Genomic DNA, 26,573 nt, shown 5'->3' with positions numbered 1-26,573 from the left:
GCGGGGCTTCCCTCCACAGGTTTTCTGTTCCCCGCCCCAAGTGTGAGTACCAGGTTGGGCCCCTGAGCCTTGGCAGCTCAGCAAATAGAACCATGGAGACTTCAGGGCCACCTTCTGGTTGCAACTGGGAAGGGACGGCCGGGGAAACGTCTTGCTTCTGCAAGTACTAAACATTCCTAGTGTTTTATTTTATTATTTTATTGTTATTTTTGTAGAGCCAGGGTCTTGCTCTTTTGCCCAGGCTGGTCTCAAACTCCTGGGCTCAAGCGATCCTCCTGCCTCGGCCTCCCAAAGTGCTGGGATTACAGGCGTGAGCCATGGCACCCTGCCCACACCCAGTGTTTTAAGTAGACTCAGATCAGTAAGAAATGCCAATGGTCTCGCGTGTTGTTTATTTTTTATTTACACTTTCTCTAAAATCGTCCTCTGTTGGATTCGAGATGTATTTCACGGAATCGCTTCTGATTTAAGGCGCCCGAGGCGGCCGCGGAAGGATGGAGCGGTCCCCGACGCCGGGCGCGGGGGCGCGGGACCCAGGGGCGGTCCCAGCAGGCGGCGCCCTCCCCGCCTCTTCCCGCGCCGCGGCCGGCACTTTGCAAAACTCCTCGCTTGCCCGCTGCGGCCGCAGCTCCGCGCCCTGCCGCCCCGGCTTGTCCGCGGGGCAGCGGGCGGCGGAGCGCGGCGGCGCGGGGAGCAGGAGGCCCGGGGGCCCGGGGGCGGCGCCGGCGGAGGCGGGAGCCGAGGCGGGGCCGCGGCAGCCCCGCGCCGCGCCGAGCCGCCGTCCCCGCCGCGCAGCCATGGCCGCGCCGCCGCCGCCCCGCCGCCCGCTCGCCTGAGGCGCGGCCGGCCTCCGGGCGGGGGGCCATGGCCAGCGCCGCCGAGCCCCCCGGCCAGGCGGCCGAATACCTGCAGGAGCTGACCCGGATCGTCGCCGCCCAGCAGGAGCTGCTGGCGCGCCGGCGGCGGCGCATCGAGGAGCTGGAGCGCCAAGTGGCGCGGCTGAGCCGGGAGAACGCCGGCCTGCTGGAGCGACACCGGCGACACCTGGCCGCGTGCGCCCGCCGCCCCGACCCGGGCCCGGGTCCCGGCCCCAGCCCGCAGCCGCTCGGCGCCATCCCAGAGCTCGGCGGTCGCCGAGACAAGTAAGCGGGGCCCGGGGCGGCGGGCGTGCCGGGGGCGTGGGAACTTCTTGGGGCCCGCGGCTTCCCTCGGGGCTTGGCTGGCAGGCGGGCGGGTGCGGGAGGGCGTGTGGCCGGCCCGGGAGCGCCCACGCCGGTCGCCAGACCCCTGGGGGCTCCCTGGGATTCTCTGGCGGGGTCGCCTCCCAGACCTGGAGCTCGATCTCGGATGGGGACTGCGCTCCCTGGAAAGGGGCTCCAGGGAGCTGCCCAGCGCTCCCGTCGGCCTGGCTCTGCGCTGCAGCGCGGACTCAGAGTCGGCGACCCCCGGAACTCGGGTGCACCAGGCGGAGGTCTGTCCGGGGAGCGGATCTAGGTCTCGCAGTAGCAGGGCCAGAACTCCCGACCCGGAGATCCCGAGATCGGTAGGGAGGGGTCGCGGGCCGCGCGAATCCCGCCCTGGAGCGAGCTTGGGTCGCTTGCGGGTCGCGGTGTCCCTGGAATGGACTCTGCTCTGTGTCCAGTCCGGGACGCGCAGAGCCCTCCTCTCTGGACGCCTCCGTTTCTTACTTCAAGGCTGGGGTTAATTCCCGACCGCCTCGCCCAGGGATTACCCGGGGCCATTTCGGACCCAGGATTAAGTGAGGGATGGGGAGAGGTACAGGGCGGGGCTGTCCAGCAGGCCTGGACCCCAGCGTCCCTGCCGGCTCGCAGCCCGCCGGCCGGGTTCCCGTTTGCCTCCCATGGGTGTGGGTGTCGAAACCCAGAGCATTCTCACCCTGTGGACCTGTGGGCGCCCATCTGGGGCAGGACAAGGGGGCTGGTAGGCTTCGGTGCCGCTGGGGCGGGGTTTCTGCTGCTTTGTGCCCTCTGCCTGCCCCTCTGCTTCTCTGTCTTTGAGATCACCCGGGGCACACTATGAGTTGGCCTGGGGAAGACTAGAAATCACTGTGTGGTTGGGGGAGTGGCCGTGGTCAGGGCTTCAGGACAGTCTTCCTACTGGGCGGCCCTTCCAGGGTGGAAATGGGGGAGGAGTTAGCCGTGGCTCCAGAATGGGGGGTGGTTCCTGATTCCCAGGAGTCCCAATACTGTCATGGAGACCCGAGTTTCCCACCCCAGGGGGGCTGCAGTGACTGTGGCCATGGGACAGGCCCTGCTTGCTGCCCTGCCTGGAGGGTGTGCTGGCTCTGGGCCGTGCCAGTGGGGCTGGGGGGGGTCTTTGGAGGAGCATTGTGAGGATGAGGTCGGGCTGTGAGTGAGCGCATGGCTCTGTGTGTGGCAGGCTCTTGCTCTCTGTGAATGAGGAGGGAGGAGCAGGGCGTGTGTATAGCTCCTAACTGGTGTCACTGGGAGGAAGCAGAGACCCCGCCCACTGCCTGTCTGGGCCCCACTCCTGGCCCTCCGGAGTCTCTGAGACTCACTTCACTCTTCAGTCCTGCCACAGCAGCTGTGGGTCTCCTGGAGCTGGTCTCAGAGGGGCCCGGGCCCTTTCCCCCACACCAGGAGAAAAGAGAAGCTGGGGTTGCCCGAGGAAAGTCCTCAGCAGCTTGGGGAGGTGGCACCAGGGCAGGTCCCGAGTCCCTGCTTTCACGGGAAACAGTGACGCGTTGGTTGGCACATGCCTCACACCACCACCCTGGGGAATGGCTTCCTTTTTCCCCTCAGCGCCACCCCTGGTGACCACACAGGGGACAGGAGGATGCTGAGAGGCAGCACATCTGTCCTGCCGTGGGGCATCTGGGTTGCATCCAGGCAGCCCCTGGCCGGGGGAAGCCAGGATGGGAAGGCTGGGATTTCGTTTCAGAAGCCCCTGGCTCTGTGTCCACCTGGCTTTCCCTTGGTGGATACACAGCCATGGCCTATGAGAGAGAGCATTGCCTTTAGGGAAAGCAGGGTGTCAGTACAGTCCTCAACCCACGGTCTAGGTCGAGCATGGCTTTCAAACTTGAACGTGTACACCAGGAGCCTGGGAATCTTGCTACAATGCAGATGCTGAGCCGGTGGGTCTGGGGCAGGCCGGAGTCTGCATCTCTAGCCAGCTCCTAGGACACCCAGTGCTGCTGGGCCCGGGCCCCAGGGTGAGCAGCAAGGCTGTGGGGAGTCCTGGTGTGAGCAGGAGCTGTGGGTGGGTTCTCTTCAAGATGGAGCAGCTGGGCCCATTTTTGTACATCTGATTCACTCCCTAGTCTTTTGGGAAGGAGAGTGCTGGGGTCTCCTCCTCTCACAGGAGACTCACAGGAACGGGGGCATCATGCGGCCTGCTCACATGCGTAGGGTTCTGGGCCCCCCCGGGACTGCTCTGCAAACCATGAGTTGGACGTGTCCTACTGCCCATCTGTAGAGCAAGGTGATTTATGCCTAAGGAACATGGGATAACCAATCCCCTTGAAGACTTTTATCAAGCACCTGCTGTATGCAGACTCATTATCAATGTGCTTGGAAATGTAAGAGGAAGAATGGAGAGGAGAGGAAGAGAATAAGCAACTCTGTGTGGAGAGACCAACATGAGTGGACAAACTAGGGTCCCAGGCCCAGCCCTGCGCTTACCACCTGGTGACCATGGGACAAGTCACAGTACCCCTCCTAGCCTCGGGTTTTCTGAAATGCAGGCAAAGCAGGAATGATCATAGCTGCCTCCCATACTTTTTTAAGGATTAAGCAAAGATGGGCATGGAGGAAACTGGTATACTGTAAGTGCTTAAAAGCAGGTCAGATTCTTCCATTGTCCACCTGTTTGTCATTTCTTTTGGGCCAGCTGAGTACAGGCAGGGGGTGAGAACTTTGGAGCCGGGTGCAGGAGGCATGGAGAGGGGAATGGGTTACCGTGAAGAGGGCTGCCCAGAGGCTAGGTGGGGGTTGAGCATGGCTTTCCCAAGGCGACAGGGCCATGCAAGGCCACAGCATCAGGATTGACTTCCTGCTGGGGACTGAGCTCCCCTTTTCCCCTGCCTGCACACAGAGGCCCTGTGAGGGAGGGTCTGGCAAGCATGCCAGGCTAAGCCAGGCCTGGCTGACCTCCTACTCAGCCTCTAGATTCTCTGGCCTGAGTCAGGAGCCCCCAGCCCGCCACACAGACAGAAGGTGCAGTGACTCGCGGGGGGATGGATAGATGCAATTGAGAGATCACTGAGCAGCCTAGTCCTGGGACAACAGTTAGCCTGGCACTGCCTCACCCATGCAGTCTGTGGGCAGGTTGACTTTGTGTGCCAGAAGCGTCCAAGTCCAGAAACCTTTTTTTTTTTTTTTTTTTTTTTTTTGAGACGGAGTCTCGCTCTGTCGCCTGGGCTGGAGTGCAGTGGCCAGATCTCAGCTCACTGCAAGCTCCACCTCCCGGGTTCACGCCATTCTCCTGCCTCAGCCTCCCAAGTAGCTGGGACTACAGGCGCCTGCCACCTCGCCCGGCTAGTTTTTTGTATTTTTAGTAGAGACGGGGTTTCACCGTGTTAGCCAGGATGGTCTCGATCTCCTGACCTCGTGATCCGCCCGTCTTGGCCTTCCAAAGTGCTGGGATTACAGGCTTGAGCCACCACGCCCGGCTAATCCAGAACCTTTAAGCTCTTTCTCAGAGTGCTCTTTCATGCCTTGACGCTCCCTGAAAAATACCATCGTGAGTTTCTCAGCTCTGGGAAAAACAGGATGAAAACAGGAAAAAATACAGTGATGGGATGCCTGTGGTTACTTTGACTATTTGGCTATGCTTTTTCCCTGACATCAGAATTCATATCCAATGTCTGGTTGGCTACATGCTAGTGATCTGTTTCTGGAATTGCTGTCTGCTCACTAGAGGTTCAGACGCATAATAGGCACTCAGTAAAGATTTGTTGAGTGGATGAAGCCAGAGGGATCGATTAAGGCCATTGCATTTTCCTTTAGAAAGTCAGTTGAACTTCAGCAGGCACAGGTGGATTGACAACCACCCAGACCCAAATCCCAGGGAGCAGGGGTGGGGCTGATGGCTCTATCCACCGGGGGCTTCCTGTGTGCCTGCCCTGCTTGCAGTCTGTGCCTTGGTCAGGTCATCTCTTTGTCTCATCACTCCTGTGAGGCAGGTGCAGCTGCTGCTCCCATTTTACAGATGTGGAATCTGAGGCTCAGAAATCATGGCCTTGCCCAAGCTCTCCCATCTGGCTAGGGGGTGGAGCCAGGATTTGGGCTCAGATGTTCTGGCTCGGCCTCCCCGTCCAGCCCCCCACCCCCTACGCCCCCTGCCGAGACGGAGTCTTGCTCTATCATTCAGAGCTGGAGTGCAATGGTGTGATCTCGGCTCACTGAAACCTCTGCCTCCCGGGTTCAAGCAATTCTCCTGCCTCAGCCTCCTGAGTAGCTGGGATTATAGGCGCCACCACGCCCAGCTAATTTTTGTATTTTTGGTAGAGATGGGGTTTCACCATGTTGGTCAGGCTGCTCTCAAACTCCTGACCTCAGGTGATCCACCCGCCCTGGCCTCCCAAAGTGCTGGGATTACAGGCATGAGCCACCTCACCCAGCCTCTCCCAGCCTCCCCCAGCCTCCCCCAGCCTCCCCCCAGCTCTTATCCACCCACCACCTGCCCTTCATGCTGTCAGATGGCCAGACCGTCTCCCAGGATCCCGGTGACTCCTGGCTTCTCGAGCTGGAGAAAGCCCAGATGGGAGGTTTCCGCCCTGCCGTGTGCAATCTTGTCACCAAGGCAGGGCTCCTGGTGTCATGTGGGGTGGCAGTGCAGAGGGGGCAAGGATTTAATGAGATGATCCCTTCCAGCCTTTGATCTTTCAGAGTTCCTTGGCAGAAGGAAACATCGCCTAAGGAGGCTGGGGGTGGGGGTGGGGAAGCCCAGTGGAGTGGCCTGCCTCACTTTCTGGTCCCCTCCAGCCCTTAAGTGCTGTCATATCACTGGGAGAGGACGTTTTTCTGACGCTCTGAGTTGGTGACTCACTCTGGGGGAGGTTTTCAGTGGCATTCAGGCTCTGTTGATTTACCAAACCAGTATTCTTCCCGGGTTCGTGGTGACATTAACCATACGGCGGCACGTCAGTTCAGAGGCAAGCTCGGGTGGCCACTGATAAGGGGGCAGCAAGCAGAGACTGGATTGTCCTAATGGGCAGCAGGCTGATGACACAAGAGGCCACCCTCAGGAGGGTCCTGCCGGGAGCCTCTGATAAGCGTGTTGTTCTTCAGAGTAGCCGGGAGGCAATGCTGGGCCAGGGGCTGGGGGTCTGAGGTCACTTAGGTTGGATTTCCTGTCCCCTCTTAGCAAAGAGGAGGGGGCTGTGGAGAGAGTGAGTGAGGCCGAGAGGGCTCTTTTCTGATCTCTGAGTTGGCAGAAAGGGTGGCAGGGCGGAGGGAGATACTGTGTCATATTTTGGTTCAGTAATGTTCTTGTTCTCCCTGCCAAGATAAAGCCTGTGTCCAGTGCTGGGAAGGATGTCCCCACGTCAGGAATGAGCTGCAGCGTGCTCTGGGAGACTTGTCCTGATGGGACAAAATGTGTTCAACTCCCAGGGAGTGGGGAGAGCAATTCTCATTTTCCAGCAGATGGTAGAGTCCACAGAAAGACGAGGGAGTGTGTCTCCAAAGCTCTCCCAGCCGTCTGACAAACTGGGCAAATTATTATTTTACAACCTGGAAAATAAACCATGAGATGTTTCTTTATCCAGCTCGAGCTGAGGAAGACAGCGAGTGGCACTGTGTGTGAAATAAAGTCGGGACCTACTTGTTTCTGACGTTTGGTTTTCGCCTCCCCTTTCTGGATTCAGGCTCGCTGCACCTGGCAGAGATCAGGAGGCTTTGCTGTGCTAGGAGGAGTGAGAGGGGTGGGTCACGTTGGAGGGGCCCGGAGTCAGGCATTTGGGGACATCAACATTTTTTGCCAGCTGGGTGGCTATTTCTCAGCTGTTTTGTCTATGACATTGTTTTGACAGCTGATCCGGTCTTTTGTGTCTTATTTTCTGTGTGTTTTCTTTTTTTTTTTTTTTTAAAGAAGGAGCAATGCTTTGCCTAACTTGGGAAGTGCACCATTCTGAGCGTGTCAGGGTGTCAGCCGTATAATTGCCACAGAGCAGCAGAAAAAAACAACACAGGCCAGCCAGGCATTCTGCAAGAACTGGAATAGGGGAGAAGGCATTGACCTAATTGGAATGGAGCAGAGGCTGTGGTGGGGCCAGGAGGCAGTCCCAGTTCAGGGGCCTCCAGTGTTCTGCCCCTGCCTAGGGCAGACCCGGGCCAAGCTGCAACCAAGTGACTCAAACGGAAGCTCTGAGGCAGCAAGGCCTTGGGAGTTTGAATGCTGCCCTCCGAGGGGCGGATATTCCAACAGGATGCACCGGGCCAGTTATGGCAAACATTGGGTGCTTCTGTTTTCATCGGGAAACAGCTGCTGCCTTGAGGTTGCCAACGCCTCTCTCCAGTCCATCGGCCCTGGCCTTGCTCTGGGGACCCCGCAGGCCCCCATAGGTGGCTCCTGAGCAGTTAGCCCTGTCCCTGCAGCAGGCTGGTAGGATCCTAGCCCTGCCTCAGCCACTTCCCTGCTGCTTGGACTTTCCAAGTAACAGCCCCAGCCTCTCCGAGTTGCTGTCTCTCCCCATGAAAATGGAGAAGGCCTCTTCTGTGCAGAGAGAGCAGATACGGGAGTTGCCTGTGACCCGGCATTAGGTGGTGGCTCCAGGGGGAAGAATAGCCAGGGCATCAGTAATGCTTTTGAGGGGGCCGGGCACGGTGGCTCACGCCTGTAATCCCAGCACTTTGGGAGGCCAAGGTGGGCAGATCACGAGATCAGGAGATTGAGACCATCCTGGCTAACACGGTGAAACCCCATCTCTACTAAAAATAGAAAAAGTTAGCCGGGCGAGGTGGCGGGTGCCTGTAGTCCCAGCTACTCGGGAGGCTGAGGCAGGAGAATGGCGTGAACCTGGGAGGTGGAGCTTGCAGTGAGCTGAGATCACGCCACTGCACTCCAGCCTGGGTAACAGAGCGAGACTCCGTCTCAAAAAAAAAAAAAAAAAAAAAAAAAAAAGAATGCTTTTGAGGATTGTTTTCCCTCAGTGTTTTATTACAAAAATGTTCAAACATACAGAAAAGTTGCAAGAGCCGTATGGGGCAGAACACTGTCCCCCTGGGTTCTGCAATGAAGGTTTTGGAGTATTTACTATGTTCCATGCCCCTCCGTCCTTGGAGGTGTCTGGAACCTTGTGGATGGGGAGCTCACATTGGTGGGGCACCTGCTGTGGCCCAGGAGCCAGGCCCTGCACTGCCTGCACCCGACCGCCACCTCTTCTACTCACACCCGTTCCTGGGCTGCTTGTCCTCGGTTAGGGCAGCTCCCCAACTGCCTCTACTTGGAAACATCATGCAAATGGGAGATGGAGACCTGTACATGGAAGATTACAGAGAGATCAGGCCAGGGAGAAAGGGGGCCAAGTGGTGTGCAGCCCCAGAGCAGGAAGCGAGTGACCACCCACGGGTGTCAACAGAGGCTTCCTGGAGGAGGTACCTTTGAGCTGAGACTTGAAGAGCAGGAGAGAGGAGGAGGATGGTGTCAAGGCAGGGGAAGCAGCATGTGTGTCTGTGCCTGGGGTGTGTGAGGGGCTGGGTGGTGCTGTCGTTGTTTGTAACAGGTCGGTGCAACTGGACCAGGTGAGACCAGCCTAGGGCACTTGCCTTTCTTAGAACCTAGATATCAGTTTTTGGGGGCGGGTGGACAAGACTGGCCCTTGCCCTCCAAGCTGGGCCTAGCTTGAACCCTGATTTTGAAGTGTTCGGCTTTCCCTCTTAGATGAGGCAAGATCCACAAAGGAATGGATCAGAGCTTGTTGTTCTGCACCTGAACTTAGAATGTGTTGATTGTAATGAGGCCACAGCAATAACTGAGCCTGTTCTAGGTGCTGCGTGCTGGGCACATTCTTCTCTGTGTCTCTGTTGATGCTCTAACCCTGTGACAAGTGTGAACTGTCCTCATCCCATTTTGCATATATGAAACCTGAGGCTCAAAGAAGTTAAGTGGTTTGCCCACAGTCACCCAGTGGCAGCGGTGGGATTCACACCCCGGTCTATCTGCCTCCAGGGCCGGTGCAGTTCACCACCACGCCGGACTGCTTCAGAACTGTTCACTGCATGGTGTAGATGTTTTGGAAACATTGGGGGCCATTTCCAAATGTGGCATGGTCCCTTCCCCAGATTTTTGGCTTCAGAAGCCAAAATGAACGTAGCTTTGTCACCCACCTGGAGACAGCCCAAGTTCCTTCTCTGCAAAGCAGCTGACAGTGGCTGCTGTGGGCAGTGGGTGCCAGTGTGCTTGGGGAGAGTCCTCTAAGCCGTGCAGCACTCGGTAGCCAGTGCTGAGTGTTCCTCTCTTGAGTTGGTCTGACTTCCCCACTCCCCTTAGATGAACACTTGCTGAGCTCCCAGAAAGCTGCTGTTCACATCTTCATTCATGCAGGACACACTTGGGACATGTGGTCGCAGGGGAGGGTTGGGATGGGGGCCTCTTCTTTTGGCTTTGTCTCAGCTTTTGCTGGAAGCGCCTGTGATGGTTTAGATGTCCTTTGCTCTGCATGCCACTTGCGTGAAGAGCATCACACCTGTGGAGAACCAAGGGGCCTGGGCCCGCCCACTCCATGGGAACCGCAGGAGCACGACTTGCTAAGGGCAGAAGACAGGGCCTGCTCAGAGGGTGTCCTGGGACCGGCAGGGCAGGAGGGTCCTTGCATGTGTCTGGTAGTTCTGGGGACCCTTCCAGGGACAGGCATGTGTGTGGATGAGATTCACGGATGGGCTGCAGAGCCCATGAACAGCCCAAGGCTGAACGGGACCTGGTGGGGTAGCCTGGGAAAACCCAGAGACAGGACTCGAGGGAGGGTCCCGGCTTTGAGGTCTGCCTGTACTTTCTCCCTGTCGGCATGTGAAATGCACCTCTCTGAGCCTCAGTTTTTTCATCTCTCCTATGGGGACAGTGACAACTGGATCTCCCTCTTAGGGTTGCCCTGAGTGGGGAGTATGCCTGGAGGCATGGTTGAGGTGCAGGGAGCGGACCAGTGTGCATAGGGCAGAGTGAAGGGGACAGCGTGGGAGAGGAGCGTGGAGGCAAACAGGGCAGGGGCAAGGGGTGAGGCAGAGCCAGCAGGGCCATGTGGGCCCACTGGGGACTTTGGCTTTGATCTGAGGGAGACAGAAGTCCCTGGAGGGTGTTGAGCAGAGGAGGAAGTGATGGGACTTAGGTCTGGGCAGGATCTCTGGCCCCTGGGGCAGGCATGGGTACCAGGGTGAGGGAGGCTTCAGGAGACGCTGCAGAGCTGGGTCCTGGGAGCCTGAGCAGAGGCTGCTGGGGTGGGCAGGAACACGTGGGCTGGGGATGAAGGCACACAGCCCCACCCTGTCTTTCCCCCCAACAATCACCAGTCCAGATGCGAAGGAGAGAGAGGAGTGGAACCAGAGAGGAGTGGCTCCAGATGGGAGGGGCCATGCCCATCTTGGCTGCCTGCAGCTGTTCTTGGAATGGGGAGTACTTGAAACGGGGAGTTCTTGAAACAGGGAGCGAGGGGGCCGGTGACACCCCTGGACTGTGCTTCTGGCTCCCCACACCTGGGCCACCCCCTTCTTTCACCTTGAGGGAGGAGCAGCCCAAGCAGGGACGGTCACTTTCTTTGGGCTGGCCGGGGCTTCTAGACGGCTTGGGTGAGGCTCCCTGTGGAGGATTTGGGCAGCACGGTGGCCAGGAGCCAAGATACAGACTCTGGGGCCAGGCCAGCAGCCTGAATCCCAGCTCCCTCCACCACACACCCCCTGTCTTCTCTGGCCCAAGGCTGAGCCTCTCTGTGCTTCAGCTTCCTCACCTGTAAAATGGGGTTATAAAACCTCCCTGCTGGAGGAGTGGCAAGGATTACATCCTTGATGTATGTAAATGTGCACAGAGCCACTTGTATCACTATTGTTCCTTCTTTCTCTGTTGAGAAGGAAAGTTATTTTAGAAAGTCATGGAATTTGGAATCAGGTGACTTGGGTTTCAGCACATGTCTCTTATCTATCCACTTCTCTGCATAGTTAATGCTGCTGATTTTGAATCCAACCATTTGTACGATGTGTTATCTCAATCCCTTTAACGCTGGAGCCTCTTCACTGTTTTAAAGTTGTGGAGTCTTAATTTTATTAAATTGAATTGAGGCCTCCCCACCAAAAAGGAGGAGCCTGGAAAGTTCCATCCCCCTCCCACAGCCCACGACATGCTCACATTTCTGCCTTTAGTTTCTGTGAGGCTTTACTTTCACCCAGTTCAGCAGTTCCCAAACTTGGAGATGTGTAAAAATCCACCCCCTAAAAGGGGTGTGCGGGGTGGCTCTGACCATCCCCTTTGACCCTCACCCATAGGTTGGCCTGCTTGCCCTCCCTGGCACCTACTGTGAGTGTCTCTGGGCTAAGGACTCAACAGATGCCCCAGTACTGGGGCTTCACGAACACCGGCTTTCCCTTTCACCAGATGATCCTGCAGGGCTGTGATGGACCACATCAAATAATGGGAACAAAGGTGTCTTGAAAGTGTAACATTGTACGAATGAATGCCCCTCACCTAGGGACGGAATGTCAGGGGTTTCTGCCACCCCTCCATTGTTGATGAGCTATAATAGTAACCTTGATGACTGGCTATTTATTGTAAGCGCTTGCCACAATTCTGTGAAGTGGGGAGCATTATTATCTCCGTTGTGTATATGGGGGAACTGAGGCAAAACAAAGCAAGGGTGGTTGGGAAGGTTGTGGTGTGAGCAAGGATCAGCCAAGCATATCCCTATCAGAGCTGTCATCTAGACATTTTTAGCGAACTCTTAGTTTCAGTCCGTTTTGTTCAGAGAACATACTTTGTGTGATTTCAGTCCTTTTAAATTTGTTGAGACCCATTTTAGGGTCTGAGATGCAGTCTGTCCTGGAGAGTGTTCCATGTACATTTGAGAAGGATGTTTTCTGCTGTTGGGTGGACTGTTTTGTGCATGTTTGATAGGCCTAGTTGGTTTGTAGTCTTGTTTGTATCTTATATTTCCTTGTTGGTCTGCCTACCTGCTCTGTTTATTATTGAAAGTGAGGTATTGATGTCTCCAATTATTATTCTTGTTTGTTAATTCTTATTTTGACTTAATTATAGTTTTTTTTGAGAAAGGGTCTTGCTCTGTCATCCAGGTTGGAGTGCAGTGGTGCAATCAGAGCTCACTGTAACCTCAAACTCCTGGGCTCAAGCAATCTTCCCCATCAGCCTCATGAGTAGCTGGGACTACAGGTGTGCACCACCATGCCCAGCTGATATTTAATGTTTCTGTAGAGATGGGGTCTTGCTTTGTTGCCCAGGCTGGTCTTGAACTCCTGACTTAAAGTTATCCTTCCACCTTGGCCTCCCAAAGTTCTAGAATTACAGGCATGAGCTACTGCACCCAGCCTCCGATTATTATTCTTTACTTGTCTCTTTTTTCCTTTATTTCTGTCAGTTTAAACACTTCATGTATTTTGGGGTTCTGTTGTTGAGTGCACATATGGTTATTATTGTTGTGTCTTCTTTTTTTTTTTTTTTTTTTTTTTTTTTTGAGATGGAGTCTCGCTCTGTCGCCCAGGCTGGAGTACAGTGTCGCCATCTCGGCTCACTGCAAGCTCCGCCTCTTGGGTTCACGCCATTCTCCTGCCTCAGCCTCCCGAGTAGCTGGGACTACAGGTGCCCACCACCACGTCTGGCTAATTTTTTGTATTTTTAGTAGAGATGGAGTTTCCTTGTGTTATCCAGGATGGTCTTGATCTCCTGATCTTGTGATCCGCCCACCTCAGCCTTCCAAAGTGCTGGGATTACAGGCATGAGCCACCATGCCCAGCCTATTATTGTGTCTTCTTAATGAATTGTCCCTTTTATCATTATGAAATGTCCTTCTCGGTCCCTAGTAACAATGTATATCTTAAAGTTTATTTTGTCTGATTTTAGTTACAGCTACTTTAACTCATTTTGGTTACCATTTGTATATCTTTTTCCATCCTTTCATTTTCAACCTATTTGTGTTTTTGAATCTAAAGTGAATCTCTTGTAGACAGAATGTAGTTGTATTATGTTTTTTGTTATCCATTCTACCAGTCTTTGTCTTTTGATTTGAGTGTTTAATCTACATTTAATATAATTATTGATAAGGTGAGATTTACCTATACAATTTTGTCATTTATTTTCTGCATCTTATATCTTTTTTCTTCCTGTATTCCTCCATTATTACCTTCTTTTGTAACTATTTTTCTCGTGTAATATTTTAATCCCCTTGTTTATTTTAGTATATAGGGGACCTTTTAGAGCACGATAAAACTTGTTCTAGAGGCAGAACATCCCACATGAATTTATCCTCACCCAGAGAGAATAAAGACAGGGGCAGGATCTAGACAGGGAGTGTTGACAGTGAAGCCAGAAAGTGGCAGGCGCCAGAGAAGAAAGCTGGCAAACACAGGTGCAGACCCATCACAAACTGGGTAGGCACCAAGGAACCAGCCCAGAAGCTTCCTGAGGACAAGGAGAGTGAATTATTTGTCTCTGCTATTTCTTTAAGGGGTCCTGCCTCAGGGTAGGTTTTAATGAATATGTATTGAATGAATGAATCAGCAAGTCAATTAATCCATCATTCAGTCACTGTAAAGGTTATTTGTTGGCCCGTAACAGATTAATTAAACATTTAGTTTTAAAACAACCACCATTTTATTATATCTCATTTTGCAGATCAGAGGTTGGGCAGTGCTTGACTGGGTGGTTCTTCTGTTCCCTATGTTTTTAATGGAATACTCAGTGGTATTCAGCTGCATAATGGGCTGATCTGGGGGGGTCTAAAACAACTTCACTCACATATCTGGCACCTTGTGGAGGTGTCTGGGAGGTGGGCTCAGCTGGGACTGCCACCAGAGTATCCACATGTGGCTTCTCCAGCCTGGTGGCCTAGGGGCCCCCAGAGCCAGTGTTCTAAAATGCCTGTGTGGGAGATGTGAGGCTTCTTGTGATTGGACCTCTGGAGTCCCAGATGTACTTCTGCCACATCTTATTGGTCATGCGGATCACAAGGCCAGTCGAAATTCAAAGGCAGAGGAATTGGCCTCTACCCTCCCTGGGAGAAGGAGGGACAATTTGCAGAGGTCCTTAATCTCCCACATTTGGTTTGCTCAGACTGGGCTCTGTCACTTCTCCCTGCCAAGGCTGCAGAAGTTTTAGAGTGGCCTGCCCACAGGTGGGCCTTGCTCCCCTCTCTCTGCCTGGAATGTGGCTGCTGTCCTGCCCCTGCTGAGCTGGCCTGTCTGCGGAGGATCACTTTTAGGGGTGGCTGTGTCTGCAGCATTCTCATCCTCCAGTGCAGCTCATCAGGAGGCCAGCACCCCGCCCCCGACCACCTGGCTTGGGCACTGAGGATGCTTCCTGGGCAGGGACCTGACCTGTGCCCTGGGTGGGGGACGGGAATAGGCTGAGCTTCCCAGCCCAGTCACTCAGGGAATGCTTGCCCGTTCTTTTCTGCGTCCCCCTCACTCCAAGCTGTATTTTTAACTCCTGCCATATGGAGAAGCAGCCAAAACATCCAAAGAGGGAAAGGGGGTCTGGAGAAAATCATTGCTGCAGTGCAATTTGGATGGCTGCAGTCACTGAGAGCGCTGCCTTCTCAGTCCCACCTTCTCCCTGGGCACTAAGGACACCCAAGCAACCTTGCTCCTGCCTGGCTGTCGTCCTGCCCTGAGGGCAGGAGTGTTGGCCTGAATTCCTCTTTTGCTGACAAGGGTGCCCTAAGCCGGTGGCCAAATGCCTGCTAGTTGCCTAACCCCAACTCCCTGCACTGCAGCTCGCTCCGGATGCCTGCAGTTTTCACACCTCGTGCTGTTCCCGCTGCCTGGAATACCCAGCCCACATCTCTGTTCTTGCCTTTTGAAACCCCGCATGTCCTCTGAGGACTGACTCTGATCTCAGAACCTTTCATGGTGCTGACACGTGTTAGAATAAATGTCTTCTCTTTATGTTGATTATATTTATTCCTGTAGCCCTGGTCGCTCTGCAGGCTTGCTGTCTTGTTACCACTGGGGGCCTGGGGGCTTGCATCTTCCCTCTCTGGGGCAGGTGGCAGCCACACCCCTTGCTCATCTTTGGAAGCCCTCCTACCAAACTGCCCAAATTTAAAATGACATATTTTGAACGAATTGATGATTGTTACATGGACAAGGGTCTCCAGATTGGAATGCACACACCCCTGGGGCAAAGGACTGGATTTTTTGAGGTGCAGGGAAAACATGTACAATTAAGATTGTGTCTGCAGGCTGGGCGCGGCAGCTCACACCTGTAATCCCAGCACTTTGGGAGGCCAAGGCGGGCAGATCATGAGGTTAGGAGATCAAGACCATCCTGGCTAACACGGTGAAACCCCGTCTCTACTAAAAAATACAAAAAAATTAGCCGGGCATGGTAACGGGCCCCTGTAGTCCCAGCTACTTGGGAGGCTGAGGCAGGAGAATGGCGTGAACCCGTGAGGCGGAGCTTGCAGTGAGCTGAGATCACACCGCTGTACTGCAGCCTGGGTGATAGAGCGAGACTCTGTCTCAAAAAAAAAAAAAAAATGTATATTTGCACTTATTATTTAATTTCCTCCTTAAACATCTTTTTGGTGGGCCCTTTTATGGATATTTGTGACATCAGTGCAGTCTCATCTGCACATGACTTATAAAGACACAGGTTCATGGTGGGGATCTTGCTCAATGCTTCTGATAGGGGATCCTCATCAGAAAGTCTAGTGTCAGTGGCCTGGACCACAGCTGAGTTTTCACTGCTGTCTCCTGGAGACAGCAGCTTTCCTAGCATAAGGGTCTGTTCTATGAGATGGGCTGAAGTAAGTATGTATTAAGCGCCTACTGTGTGCTAGCTGGTTCTTTTTTATCTGTGCAACCCCATTCTGAAGATGAGAAAACTGAGGCTCAAAGAGGTGAAGCCCTTGCCTGGGGTTGTACAGCTGGTAAGTGGCAAGGGCCAGACATGGGCCTGGTCTGTGGGACTCCCAAACCAGTGCTACTGGCATCCTGCTCTGTGTCTGGTGGCCCTGATGCCCTCCTCTGGCTGAGCTCTTGGGCTCTGCTCAGGGCTGTGCATTGGTAGTGACAGGGTCTGGCCTCTGTGTTTCTGTGGCTTCTGCAAAGGGTGGTCCTGCTAGTAGTGGTGTGATGCTTGTCCCTCATGGACAGGACTTACCGAGCCCCTTCTTTTCCGTTCCCACAAAGTGAAAGCTCCAGGCTGAGAGAGGATGGAGGTGGATCTGGAGGAGAGCTGGTTGAAGGGGGCACAGCCCTCTTGTTTGAGAAATTTGCTGACTCTGGCCCCAGAAGGGTACAGGGCTCGGGGGGACCTGTTTAATCTCTGTTTTTCCAGATTTTCATTCATCAGATGCCAAAAATCCAGTCCTCTTTGACTGAAGGCAACCAGAGGGATGGAAAATGCGGCTTTTATTTCATCAGAATGTCAGCCTTTCTTCTTTGTGTGGATTGTTTTTATTGTAAAATGTAGTTTCTTTTATCTCCACTGAACTGGTACCAGGTCTGTCCCCAGCCATTCAGGCTGCCATAACAAATGCCATAAACTGTGTGGCTTACAAACAATAGACACTTATTTCTCACGGTTCTGGAGGCCGGGGAGTCCAAGGTCAAGGTGCCAGCAGGTTCAGTGTCTTTCAAGGGCCCTACTTTCCAGTTTATAGATGGTGCCTTCTCGCTGTCCTCACGTGGTTGGACAGGCAAGGACCTTTCTGGGCCTCTTTTATAAAGCACTTATCCCAATCAGGAGGGCTCTGCCCTCATGACCTCATCACCTCCCAGAGGCCCCGCCTCCCAACACCATCACCTTGGAGATGAGGATCTCAACACATGAACTTAGTGGGGAGGACACAGACATTCAGACCACAGCAAGGTCCAATAGAGTAAGTGGTTATGGAGCCTCTTGTGTGCAGACGTGTGCAGGGGTCAGGGGTGCAGCCAGGGGTCAGGGGTGCATCCGGGGCCCAGGGCATTCCTGCCGTCCACTTCACAGCCTGGTGGGGGAGCAGATACACCCCTAGAGCACCCCCTGTTTGGGTGGCTGAGATAAGAGCTTGCTGAAGGACCACCTGGGCTGGAGGAGGCAGTGAGGGTTGTTAGGAAGGACAGTGAGCCCGTAATTGTCCTGGCCTCGACTTTTGTGCTCTCCTTCAGAGACCCTGGGGATTCAGCATGTGGGGTCTCCCTGTGTCTGCCTTGGAGAGGGTTGGCTTTTGGTTTCTTCTTAAGGTGACAGCTTCAGCAGTTTTCCGTATTTCTCCCTGAATAGTTCTCCTTTGCTTGATTTTATTGAAAAAAAAAACCTGCTTCCTCCCATGATGGGAGCTGCTGGCTGCTGCTCTGTGTACGCTGTGTGGGCTTCCCTGAGCCTCCTGGTTTAATGAGAAAGTCCCTGCCCAGGGTCAGGGCCTCAGGGGCCTGTGGGCTTCCCGCTGCCCGGCCGCACTGCAGGCTGAACTTGACCGGTAAGAGGCTGGCGTTTGGACTAGTTAGACCTGTGCTCCTTAGGCATTTTCCATACTTTCAAGACTCCAGGGAAAGCTGTGTCTCAGGCTGCTTGATGCCACTTGGAGTCCAAGGGCTATGGCATTGAGATTGAACACTGTCATCTCTCCTGCCACAACATGCCAAGTGCAGTTAGATTAAGACAAAATTGTGAAGGTGGTGGGTGCGTGCAGTCTGGGTTTGGATACTGGCTCCAGTCTGAGCTATGGGGGAGTGTTTCCTCATCCTGAAAATGGGTGCAAGAACAGTGCCTCCTTCAGACAACGCCTAGCCAGTGCTAGGGGTGTGGGAGTACTCGCTCCATAGTGGACCTCTGTCATGATCATTTCAGGTGTAGGGAAAGTAACAGCAGGAGTCTCAGAGGTGAGAGGGAGTCCTGTGCTAGATAGGCATGGGATGTGTGGCTGAGATTGCTGCTTCCACTTACCTGGTTTCCTTTTTTTTTTTTTTTTGCAACAAAGTGTCTTTTTTTTTTTTTTAATTGCCCATAGAGCAGAATAAAGACTGCCCTTCTCAGCCTCTCTAGTGGTTACATGTGGCTGAGGAGTGTTGTGTCCTTTGACCCTTGCTCTGTATCCTGTTGGCTGGAATGAGGATGTGATGGCTGGGGCTTAGGCAGCCACTTTAGATTGTGAGGACAGTGGCTGCACCAGAGGGATGAGGGGGCTGTGAGTCTGCAGAAGCCTGTAACCTGGTAACCTGGAGGAACTGTCCCACCCAGCCTGGACTGCCCACTGCCAGACTCCTGCATGAGAGAAGAAACCATGGGTTTCAGTCTGCGTGTATTTGTTTTTGGTCTCTCTTTGTTGATCTTGACCCTAATGTTATCTCCAGAGTGATTTTTCGGCTGTGCTTCATCTCTGGGAGCCTGAGGCCTCAGAGTTTGAGGGAGTGGGGGTAGAGGTGGGCCCCCCTGGAGCCCAAGTGTTGGGATGGTGAATTAAGCCACTTAGCAGATGAGGGCTGGGTGCTTCACGCAGCGCCGGTGCACAGGCAGAGGCTCTGCTGAGGGCTGGGCCCTGATCCTAGGGGATGCTGGTTATCTTGTCACAGTTAGGGCAGCATCTAGCTGCGGTGGGACCGGCAGGGATCTTGCAGGGGAAGAGCCTATGGGCCAGTGAGGCTGCCCTGCATGGGCTGAGGAGGAGGCAAGACTTGATTCACTTGGACAGGTTGGGGGGACATATGGCCAGACGTTCTGGACCCGGATCACTTCTCAGGGGCTGGAAATGGTGCTCCTCTGCTTTCCAGGGGAAGAAGGGGTATCAGGGCTGCAGCTCCCACCTTTTTATCCTTCTGTGCTCAGCCATGCTGCTGAGAGAGAAAGAGAGACACAGAGACAGACAGAGATACAGAGAGACAGACGGAGACACAGAGAGACACAAACAGAGAAGGAGAGACACAGTGATAGAGAGAGAGACACACAGAGAGAGGGACAGAGGTAGGGATAGACAAACAGAAAGAGAGAGAGAGAGAAGAGGGGAGAGAGAACCAGAGAGACAGAGTGAGAGGGAAGTAGACTGGGTGACAGTCCCCCGAGAGAGGCAGAGACTGTATGTGTTTGTCAGAAGACCCTCCTGCCCTCTCCTCCTTCCTCCTCCTGCTTGTTGAATTAGTGATTGATTCATTCACCCATTCATTTGCTTCGCAAGCCTGCAAGGCCCACCCTCAGTGCCAGCCTTCCTGCAGAGTGATGCTAGAGCCTGGAGATGCTAAGCCAGTTCCCCAGGGGTGCCACGTGGTGAGAGGGAGCTGGAGGGAGGGAGGGAAGGAGGTTTGGTGAGGGGAGGTGGGGGTGCCGGGCACCTGTCAGAAAATGCTACATTTTGAAGATGATATCCCATGCAGGTTGACTTTGAGACAGATGAGAATTAGTATAGGAACCCAGGCGAACACAAGACTGAGACCCAGGAGAGCAGGCAGGGGGGCATGTTTTTACCATGTGTGCCGCACTGCCCCTGGTCTCCTTAGAGTCCTTGGCCTCCCGTGGGTATCACGGCAGCCAGATGCTTTCCATGGGCAGGGCAGGGCCTGGTGAATCTGCCTGGACTGGAAAACCAGTTTGAGTTTGGAGAGAAGTTGTGACAGACAGTGTGGCAGGAGGGAGACACAAAGCCTGAACTGGAGGCTGGGAGAACACAGGAGGCTGCACTTGGCAGAGCAGCCACTCCAGGGAAGAGGACTTTCCAGCCAGGCTGGCTAGGGTCAATGGCCTGGCCGGCGCCACCCGGCTCAAAACCTAGGCCAGGAGCTTTAGGGCTATTTATATCCACTCCAGCAAATCTTTTGATCTTGATGATTCTGTGCAAAGCCTGTGTGGTGCTGGCTTGTGCACGTTGGACTCCCAGGCAGACAGGCGTAGGGACAAGGATGCAAATCCAGAGACTGACTGGGCCAGGAGACTTTCTTTTCCACGACTTCAGCTCAGGGAACTGCGGCTCAGAGGGGCTGAGAGCTTGGCCGAGGTCACCAGCAAGTGTGTGCCCAGCCCTGCGCTCCAGGCTCCACGCCAGCCTTAGGGCAAGGGGGAGGCTGGAAGGGACAGGGCACTGGGTGAGTACCTACTTAAAAAAAAAAGTGGGGCTGGGCACGGTGGCTAACGCCTGTAATCCCAGCACTTTGGGAGGCCAAGGTGGGCCGATCACAAGGTCAGGAGTTCAAGACCAGCCTGGCCAACATGGTGAAATCCCATCTCTACTAAAAATACAAAAAAATTAGTCGGGCGTGGTGGCACTTGCCTGCAATCCCAGCTACTTGGGAGGATGAGGCAAGAGAATCGCTTGAACCCAGGAGGCAGAGGTTGCAGTGAGCGGAGATTGCACCATTGCACTTCAGCCTGGGCGACAGAGCAAGACTCTGTCTTAAAAAAAACAAAACAAAACAAAAAAAATGTCTGGTACTTTTTTCCCCCAAAGGAGGGTTGTTTATTTTTAAAAATAGTGATAAATACACAAAACATAAAATTCACCTTTTTGCCATTTTTATGTGTGTAGTTTAGTGGCATTAAGTACATTCACGTTGGTTTTTTGTTTTGTTTTGTTTTGTTTTAGACAAGGTCTCGATCCATCGCCTCGGCTGGACTGCAGTGTCACGATCTTGGCTCACTGCAACCTCTGCCTCCCAGGCTCAAGAGATTCTTACGCCTCAAGTTCCTGAGTAGCTGGGACTACATGCATGAACCACTGCACCCAGCCAATTTCTGTATTTTTTAGTAGAGACAAGGTTTTGCCGTGTTGACCAGGCTGGTCTTAAATTCCTGGCCTTGGCCGGGCGCGGTGGCTCACGCCTGTAATCCCAGCACTTTGGGAGGCCGAGACGGGCGGATCACAAGGTCAGGAGATCGAGACCATGGTGAAACCCCGTCTCTACTAAAAATACAAAAAATTAGCCAGGCGCGGTGGCAGGCACCTGTAGTCCCAGCTACTCGGGAGGCTGAGGCAGGAGAATGGCGTGAACCCGGGAGGCGGAGCTTGCAGTGAGCCGAGGTCGCACCACTGCACTCCAGCCTGGGCAACAGAGCGAGACTCCGTCTCAAAAAAAAAAAAAAAAAAAAAAAAAAATTCCTGGCCTCAAGTGATCTGTCCACCTTGGCCTCCCAAAGTGCTGGGAACATTCACATTGTTGTGCAACCTTGTTCACCACCCAGCTCCAGAACTCTTCATCCTCCCACACCGAAACTCTGCCCCCATTAAACATTTACTCCCACTCCCCTCCCCCAGCCCCTTTCTGTGTCTATGAACTGTACTGCTCTAGGGACTCCACACAAGGAGAATCCTGCGTTATTTGGCCTTTTGTGAGTGGCTTATTCACTCAGCACAATGTCCTCAGAGTTCACCCATGTTCCATCATGGATCAGAATTTCCTTCCTTTTTAAGGCCGAGTAGCCTTCCATTGTGTGGACAGACCACATTTGTTTATCCGGTCATCTGTTGCTGCACAGCTGGGTGTTTCCGCCTTTTGGCCATTGTGAATGAAGCCATGTGCATTGGGTGTGCCAATACTTCTTCAAGACTCTGCTTTCAGTTCTTTTGGGGGAACATACCTGGAAATGGGGTTGCTGGGTGCTGGGGTGATGTGGCAGGTCCTTCTAGCTCTATGAACTCCATCCCCGCATAACCCCCAAGGCAGGTGTTGCTATCTGCATTTTACAGACCAGGAAACTGGGGCAGTGGAATGGGGGATAAAGACAGGAATGGTTTCAGGATAGCCACAGGCCCCACCAGTGTGCCGGGCCCTTACCCCAAGAGGGACGGGTTTGCTCCCTCACCTCCTTTTTTGAAAACAATTTTCATTATGTATTTATTTATTTATTTTTGAGGAAAGGTCTTCATCCTGCTGAGGATGAAGACATGAAAGTGTTGAGTGCACAGAGCCCAGTGCATAGTATGTGGTCAGTTGTTATGGCTTGTGTTGTCCTCTCAGGACTGACCCCGGTCACCTGAGGAAGTGTGGCTCAGGTCCCGTAGCTCGTGACTCTTGAGTGTCCAGCACACCAGGGAGCTGGCCTGCTCCAGGCCTGGCTTTACAGCCACAGGAAAAGGTGCTTATTCCTGTTGCCTGAGTTTACAGCAGTGAGTGCAAAAATGGCTTCACGCTTTTATAGGAGCTGCCGATTTTCCCAAGATGTCAAGTGTACTGATTTATGAAAGTTGCCTAAGAAAAAACTGGGCAGATATTTTACAAATCCATAAAATCCCAGAGCACGGCATTTTTACACTGGCTTCTGACTCACCTGCTAGGGACACAGCCACCCAGGGTCATGCCTAACAAGGCTTGTAGCATTGAGTGCCATAAATTATGGAAGGAACTGAACTGTGTGAATTACATGGGTGAATTTCACGGGTATGTTGTCAAGGGGAGATTTATTGGGAATTTTGGGGTGAGGCTTCAACTTTGTAAGCTCTTGGGGACCATGCATCCCTGGCTCTGCCCCTGGAGCTCAGGGGACAGATGCATGATCACCATCTCCTCGCAGCACATGTGATGACAGAGGTGGGGGATGGGGGAGATGGGAGATCGGGCAGACGGCAGAGGACATGATTCTGGAGATTTGGGGCTTTGCTCGCTGTCTTGAGTTGAGTTCCCTGGGAACAGGCTCTAAGATGGGATTTGTGTGAAAGGGGATTCACTGGGAGCTCTCGGGCACAACACTCATGCGAGGGGCTGGGTGGGTAGAGGGGACATTGGGGGGCATGGCATGGTCTCTGCAGAGGCCTCCTATAGCCAATGCCACCAGAGCTCTGGAGCTGGGAAGGCTCTGAGGGGATGTCCCTAATCAAGGCCAGGGCACTGCCCTTTTTCCTTCCACATCGACTGGACATTGTGTGTGGCCCCTGGGGGAGGGAGGCGTGACCTTAGCCAAGGGCAGTCCCCAAGTGGTACTCAGCTGGGAGCCCTCAGCAGCCAGCACTCCTGGCAGGCGGGGACAGGGAACGGGTCCTGGAGGGCGCCTGGGTGGCCTCCCCAGTGTCCGCTATAGCTAGTCAGGCTGATCTTCTATATACAAATCAAGTGCCATGGCTTCTTCTCTGAAAAATCTGTCCCTTGCTCTCCTTTCCCTCTGAGTTGGCAAACTGGGTTCCTTGGGCCATACCCAGCTGACAGATCATCTATTTTACCAACTTGAATTAGTTGCCAGTATTTACAAATCCAATGATTTTACATGAAACCTGAGACTTCCAGCTTGCCTTGGAAACAAAGCAAGCCCTGCCCACCTCTGGAGGACCCCTCTGTGGGAGGACCCCAGCTTCCTTCCCTCAGGGTCCTGCCGAGCCCCGGGGGCCTTTGAGACTAGGCCTCCCACGGACCGCAGATAGGTTTGAAATCTTCGTTCCTCACTGCCTTACACACGCAGCCCATACGGGGGGGTTCTGACTGCTGGCTCTGTGCTGTGGCCTGGGCCCTGTCCAGCCTCCACGCTGGTGGTAGACCTGGCCACAAAGAGATGGGCAGGGCAGCTTAGTGTGGATTGGACCATTGGGTAGAGTGGATGCCAGACAGGGAGATCAAATAGGGCAGGGAGGCAGGGAGAGAGTGATGGGTGCAGCTTGAGGCCATCGGTCAGGGAAAACCTTGGCCGTCCCCAGTCCCCATACCTCTCAACCCTTCCTTTCCACCAGTCTCTGCTCTGGGGGCTGGGTGGCCTCTGCACCGCCCAGTACTGGGGACTCCTTACATGCACCATGTGCCTTGCTCATCTCAGAGGACCCCTTCCACCCTCCTCTTCCTTCAAACCTTGAAAGCTTTCAGCCTCCTTGGCTGGGCCTGTCTCCCAGGCCCCAGAGCAATGTGACTTTCTCCTTCCAAGCCCCGTGCACCCTGCCAGGAGGATCGTGGGGCCAGCACCAAAGTCAGCTTCTGGGCCACTGGGGTCTCTGTGTCCTCAGTCCCTGCATAGTGCCTGGCACAGAGCTGGAGTCTTCAGAAGAGGCAGTGCCAGGTCAGGCCTTGAGCATAGACTCAGGCACTGGTGAGGGGCGCTGCTTCTCAGGCAGCCTGGAATGCCAGGCCTTTCACAGATCCTCTTGGGAACGTGGGCTTTGGCTGCCGTTGCCAGACGCACCTGTTTTGACCAAAAATTGTCACTCAGTGAAAGATGAGAAAATCATGCCCCTACTGGACAGAAATAAGTGAGAGTATCGTGAGGACAGAAGCCATTCAGGGATTAATGGGAGTGTTGCACATCAGCCCGTCGTGTATTGATCTGCGTTTCTGCATCACTGCATAGGTACCCCTTATCTGGCTCCCTTCGAAATGTCAACCTGGGAATTAGGCAGCCCGTATCTTTCTGGTTGGCTTCCAAGCAGCAGCAAATGTCAGGCCAGAGAACATCGTTAACTAGCATCATACAAATTAAGCCTCTGGGCTTGAGGGTTGCAACTTTTCTTCCCTCCCCCGTCTTCCCTTCCTCCTCCCCGCTTTCACCACTCTTTTCTGTCTCCCCCACTCTCTTTTCTCTCCCTCCTCCCTCCTTCCCCTCCTCCTCCAGCCCCACAAGGCATGTCCTCCAGGCATGGTGAGCCAAGGCTGCTTCCTGAGATCCAGCACCTGGTTTTGCCTCTGGCAGGCACAACTTTTGCTAGAATGATGTGATTCCTTGCAGAATCTCCCTGCCAGCACGACTCTTCTAATTAGTCATATTTTGAAAGCAGATCTGCTTAATTGCAAGGAGAACTAAATATTGGTATATAAATAAAGTCATTAATAACTGTATATGGTAGAAACGTCTCCCGCTGAGCGCCACAATAAGCAAGCCCCGTTGACCTTTTCTTGGGTGTCATTGGCTGCATGGCTTGCATCCCCTTGTGGCATCTATGGATGACCAGAGGTGGAAGCAGGTGGAGGTAAGCATTGGAGACTCCCACAGGAGGGCCAGAAGACAGGAGGTGGGTGGGAGACCCCGTGGACCCGAGGAGATGGTTGTGGAGCTGCCGGTTTTAAGTGGCAGCAGAACAGCCTAGTGGGTCTTCTGCAATCATCAAGTTAATGAACACTTAGTGAAAACAGTTATGGCTTAAACACTCCATTCATCAGCCCACCTCGAAGGCCTTGGAGAGTCAGCTGTATTTCCCTGATTCGGAGGCTGGGCCTCTGGAAATGAGGACGTGGCCTGCGATGGCAGTGCCATCTCACCACCACTGTTTTGACGGGGAGCAGGGGAGAATGTGGTACTGGGCTTAGTGCAGGCCAACAGTCAATTACCCTGACGCTGCTCACAGGCTTGGTGACCTTGGGCTGTGCCTTGGTCTCTGCACTTAGAGAATACAGATGATAACGTTTGTGCAGTGCATCGTGGGTTTGTTCATTCGTTAGAACATCCATCAATGTTGCATTTGCTATTTACAGAGCACCTCCTCTTGTCCAGGTCCTGTTCCGGTGGAAACTGTCCTGTCGCAGGGCCTGCATGGCGGAGGGTGGTGGAGGTGGAGCAGTGTGGCCCACATGGGCCGTGCGGGCAGTTGGGATTTTTTTCTGGCTGCTATGGGGAAGCATTGGGAAGATTTGAGCTTGATGACAGGGTCCAGTTTATCATGTTGAGAGACCTCTCTGGCCATGGTGTGAGATAGACTATAGGGAAAGAAGGTAGGGGCTGTGCTGAGGCCCAGGGGAAAAATGGTGGGTCTTAGGCCAGGGAAGGGGGTAGAGGTGGCATAGCCCAGACTTGGGGGCCATTTTGAGGCAACACCTGCCAGACTCCCAAGTGGAGTTGGTGACGCTGTGGAATCCTGGGGCTTCCTAGGTTCCTGGAGGGTGCCGGTGCCAGCCCCTGTGCAGTGGGGAGCGGGGCAAGTGGGTGCGATTTGCAGTGTGAGATGTTGCTTTTTCCCGACTGGTTGTGCTCCTCACTGGCTGCATTCCATTATCTTCTTTGGGTTCTAAATTTATTTTTATTGTTACTTATTTATTTAATTAATCTTTATTTTCAGGATCTCACTCTGTTGCCCAGGCTGGAGTGCAGTGGCACAATCATAGCTCACTGCAGCCTCGACTTCCTGGGCTCAGGTGATCCTCCCACCTCAGCCTCCTGAGTGGCTGGGACTACAGGCACATACCACCATGTCCGGCTAATTTTTAAAAACAATTTTTGCAGAGATGGGATCTCACTATGTTGCCCAGGCTGGTCCTAGGCTCAAGTGATCCTCCCATCTCGGCCTTCCAAAGTGGTAGGATTACAAGTGTGAGCCATCACACCTGGCTCTGAGTTCTAGATTTTTTAAAAAGTTTTTTTTTGTTGTTGTTTTTGTCACTGTTTGTTTAATAGTCTTTATTTTTTAGAGCACTTTAGGTTTACAGAAAAATTGAGCAGTAAGTACAGCGAGTTCCCATGCTCCCGCTGTCCCTGTTCCCTCCGTTATTATCTTGCATTAGTGTGGCGCATCTGCTGCAATGGATGAACCCACTTTGACACATCATTACTACCCATAGTTC

The 26,573-nt window shown here is 53.8% G+C and overlaps 1 protein-coding gene across 2 annotated transcripts in view; it reads left to right on the top strand.

Annotated features, from left to right (window-relative positions):
* Window positions 1-596: 596 nt before the first annotated feature.
* Window positions 597-26,573, top strand: part of IQSEC1 (IQ motif and Sec7 domain ArfGEF 1) — a 396,118-nt gene continuing 370,141 nt past the window's right edge. Inside the window, exon 1 of one of the 2 annotated variants that reach the window (XM_033210757.1) lies at window positions 597-1,142. In XM_033210757.1, the coding sequence (XP_033066648.1) occupies window positions 865-1,142 (278 nt within the window). In that variant the 5' untranslated portion in view covers window positions 597-864. The remainder of the gene's footprint in view (window positions 1,143-26,573) is intronic. The other variant, XM_033210762.1, reaches the window with a different exon arrangement.

This window comes from Trachypithecus francoisi, unplaced genomic scaffold (genome assembly GCF_009764315.1).
Source record: "Trachypithecus francoisi isolate TF-2019V2 unplaced genomic scaffold, Tfra_2.0 Lachesis_group0, whole genome shotgun sequence".
NCBI classification, from domain to species: domain Eukaryota; kingdom Metazoa; phylum Chordata; class Mammalia; order Primates; family Cercopithecidae; genus Trachypithecus; species Trachypithecus francoisi.
Note: the sequence above shows the minus strand (reverse complement) of the source record. Positions and strands in the feature narration are given on the sequence as shown.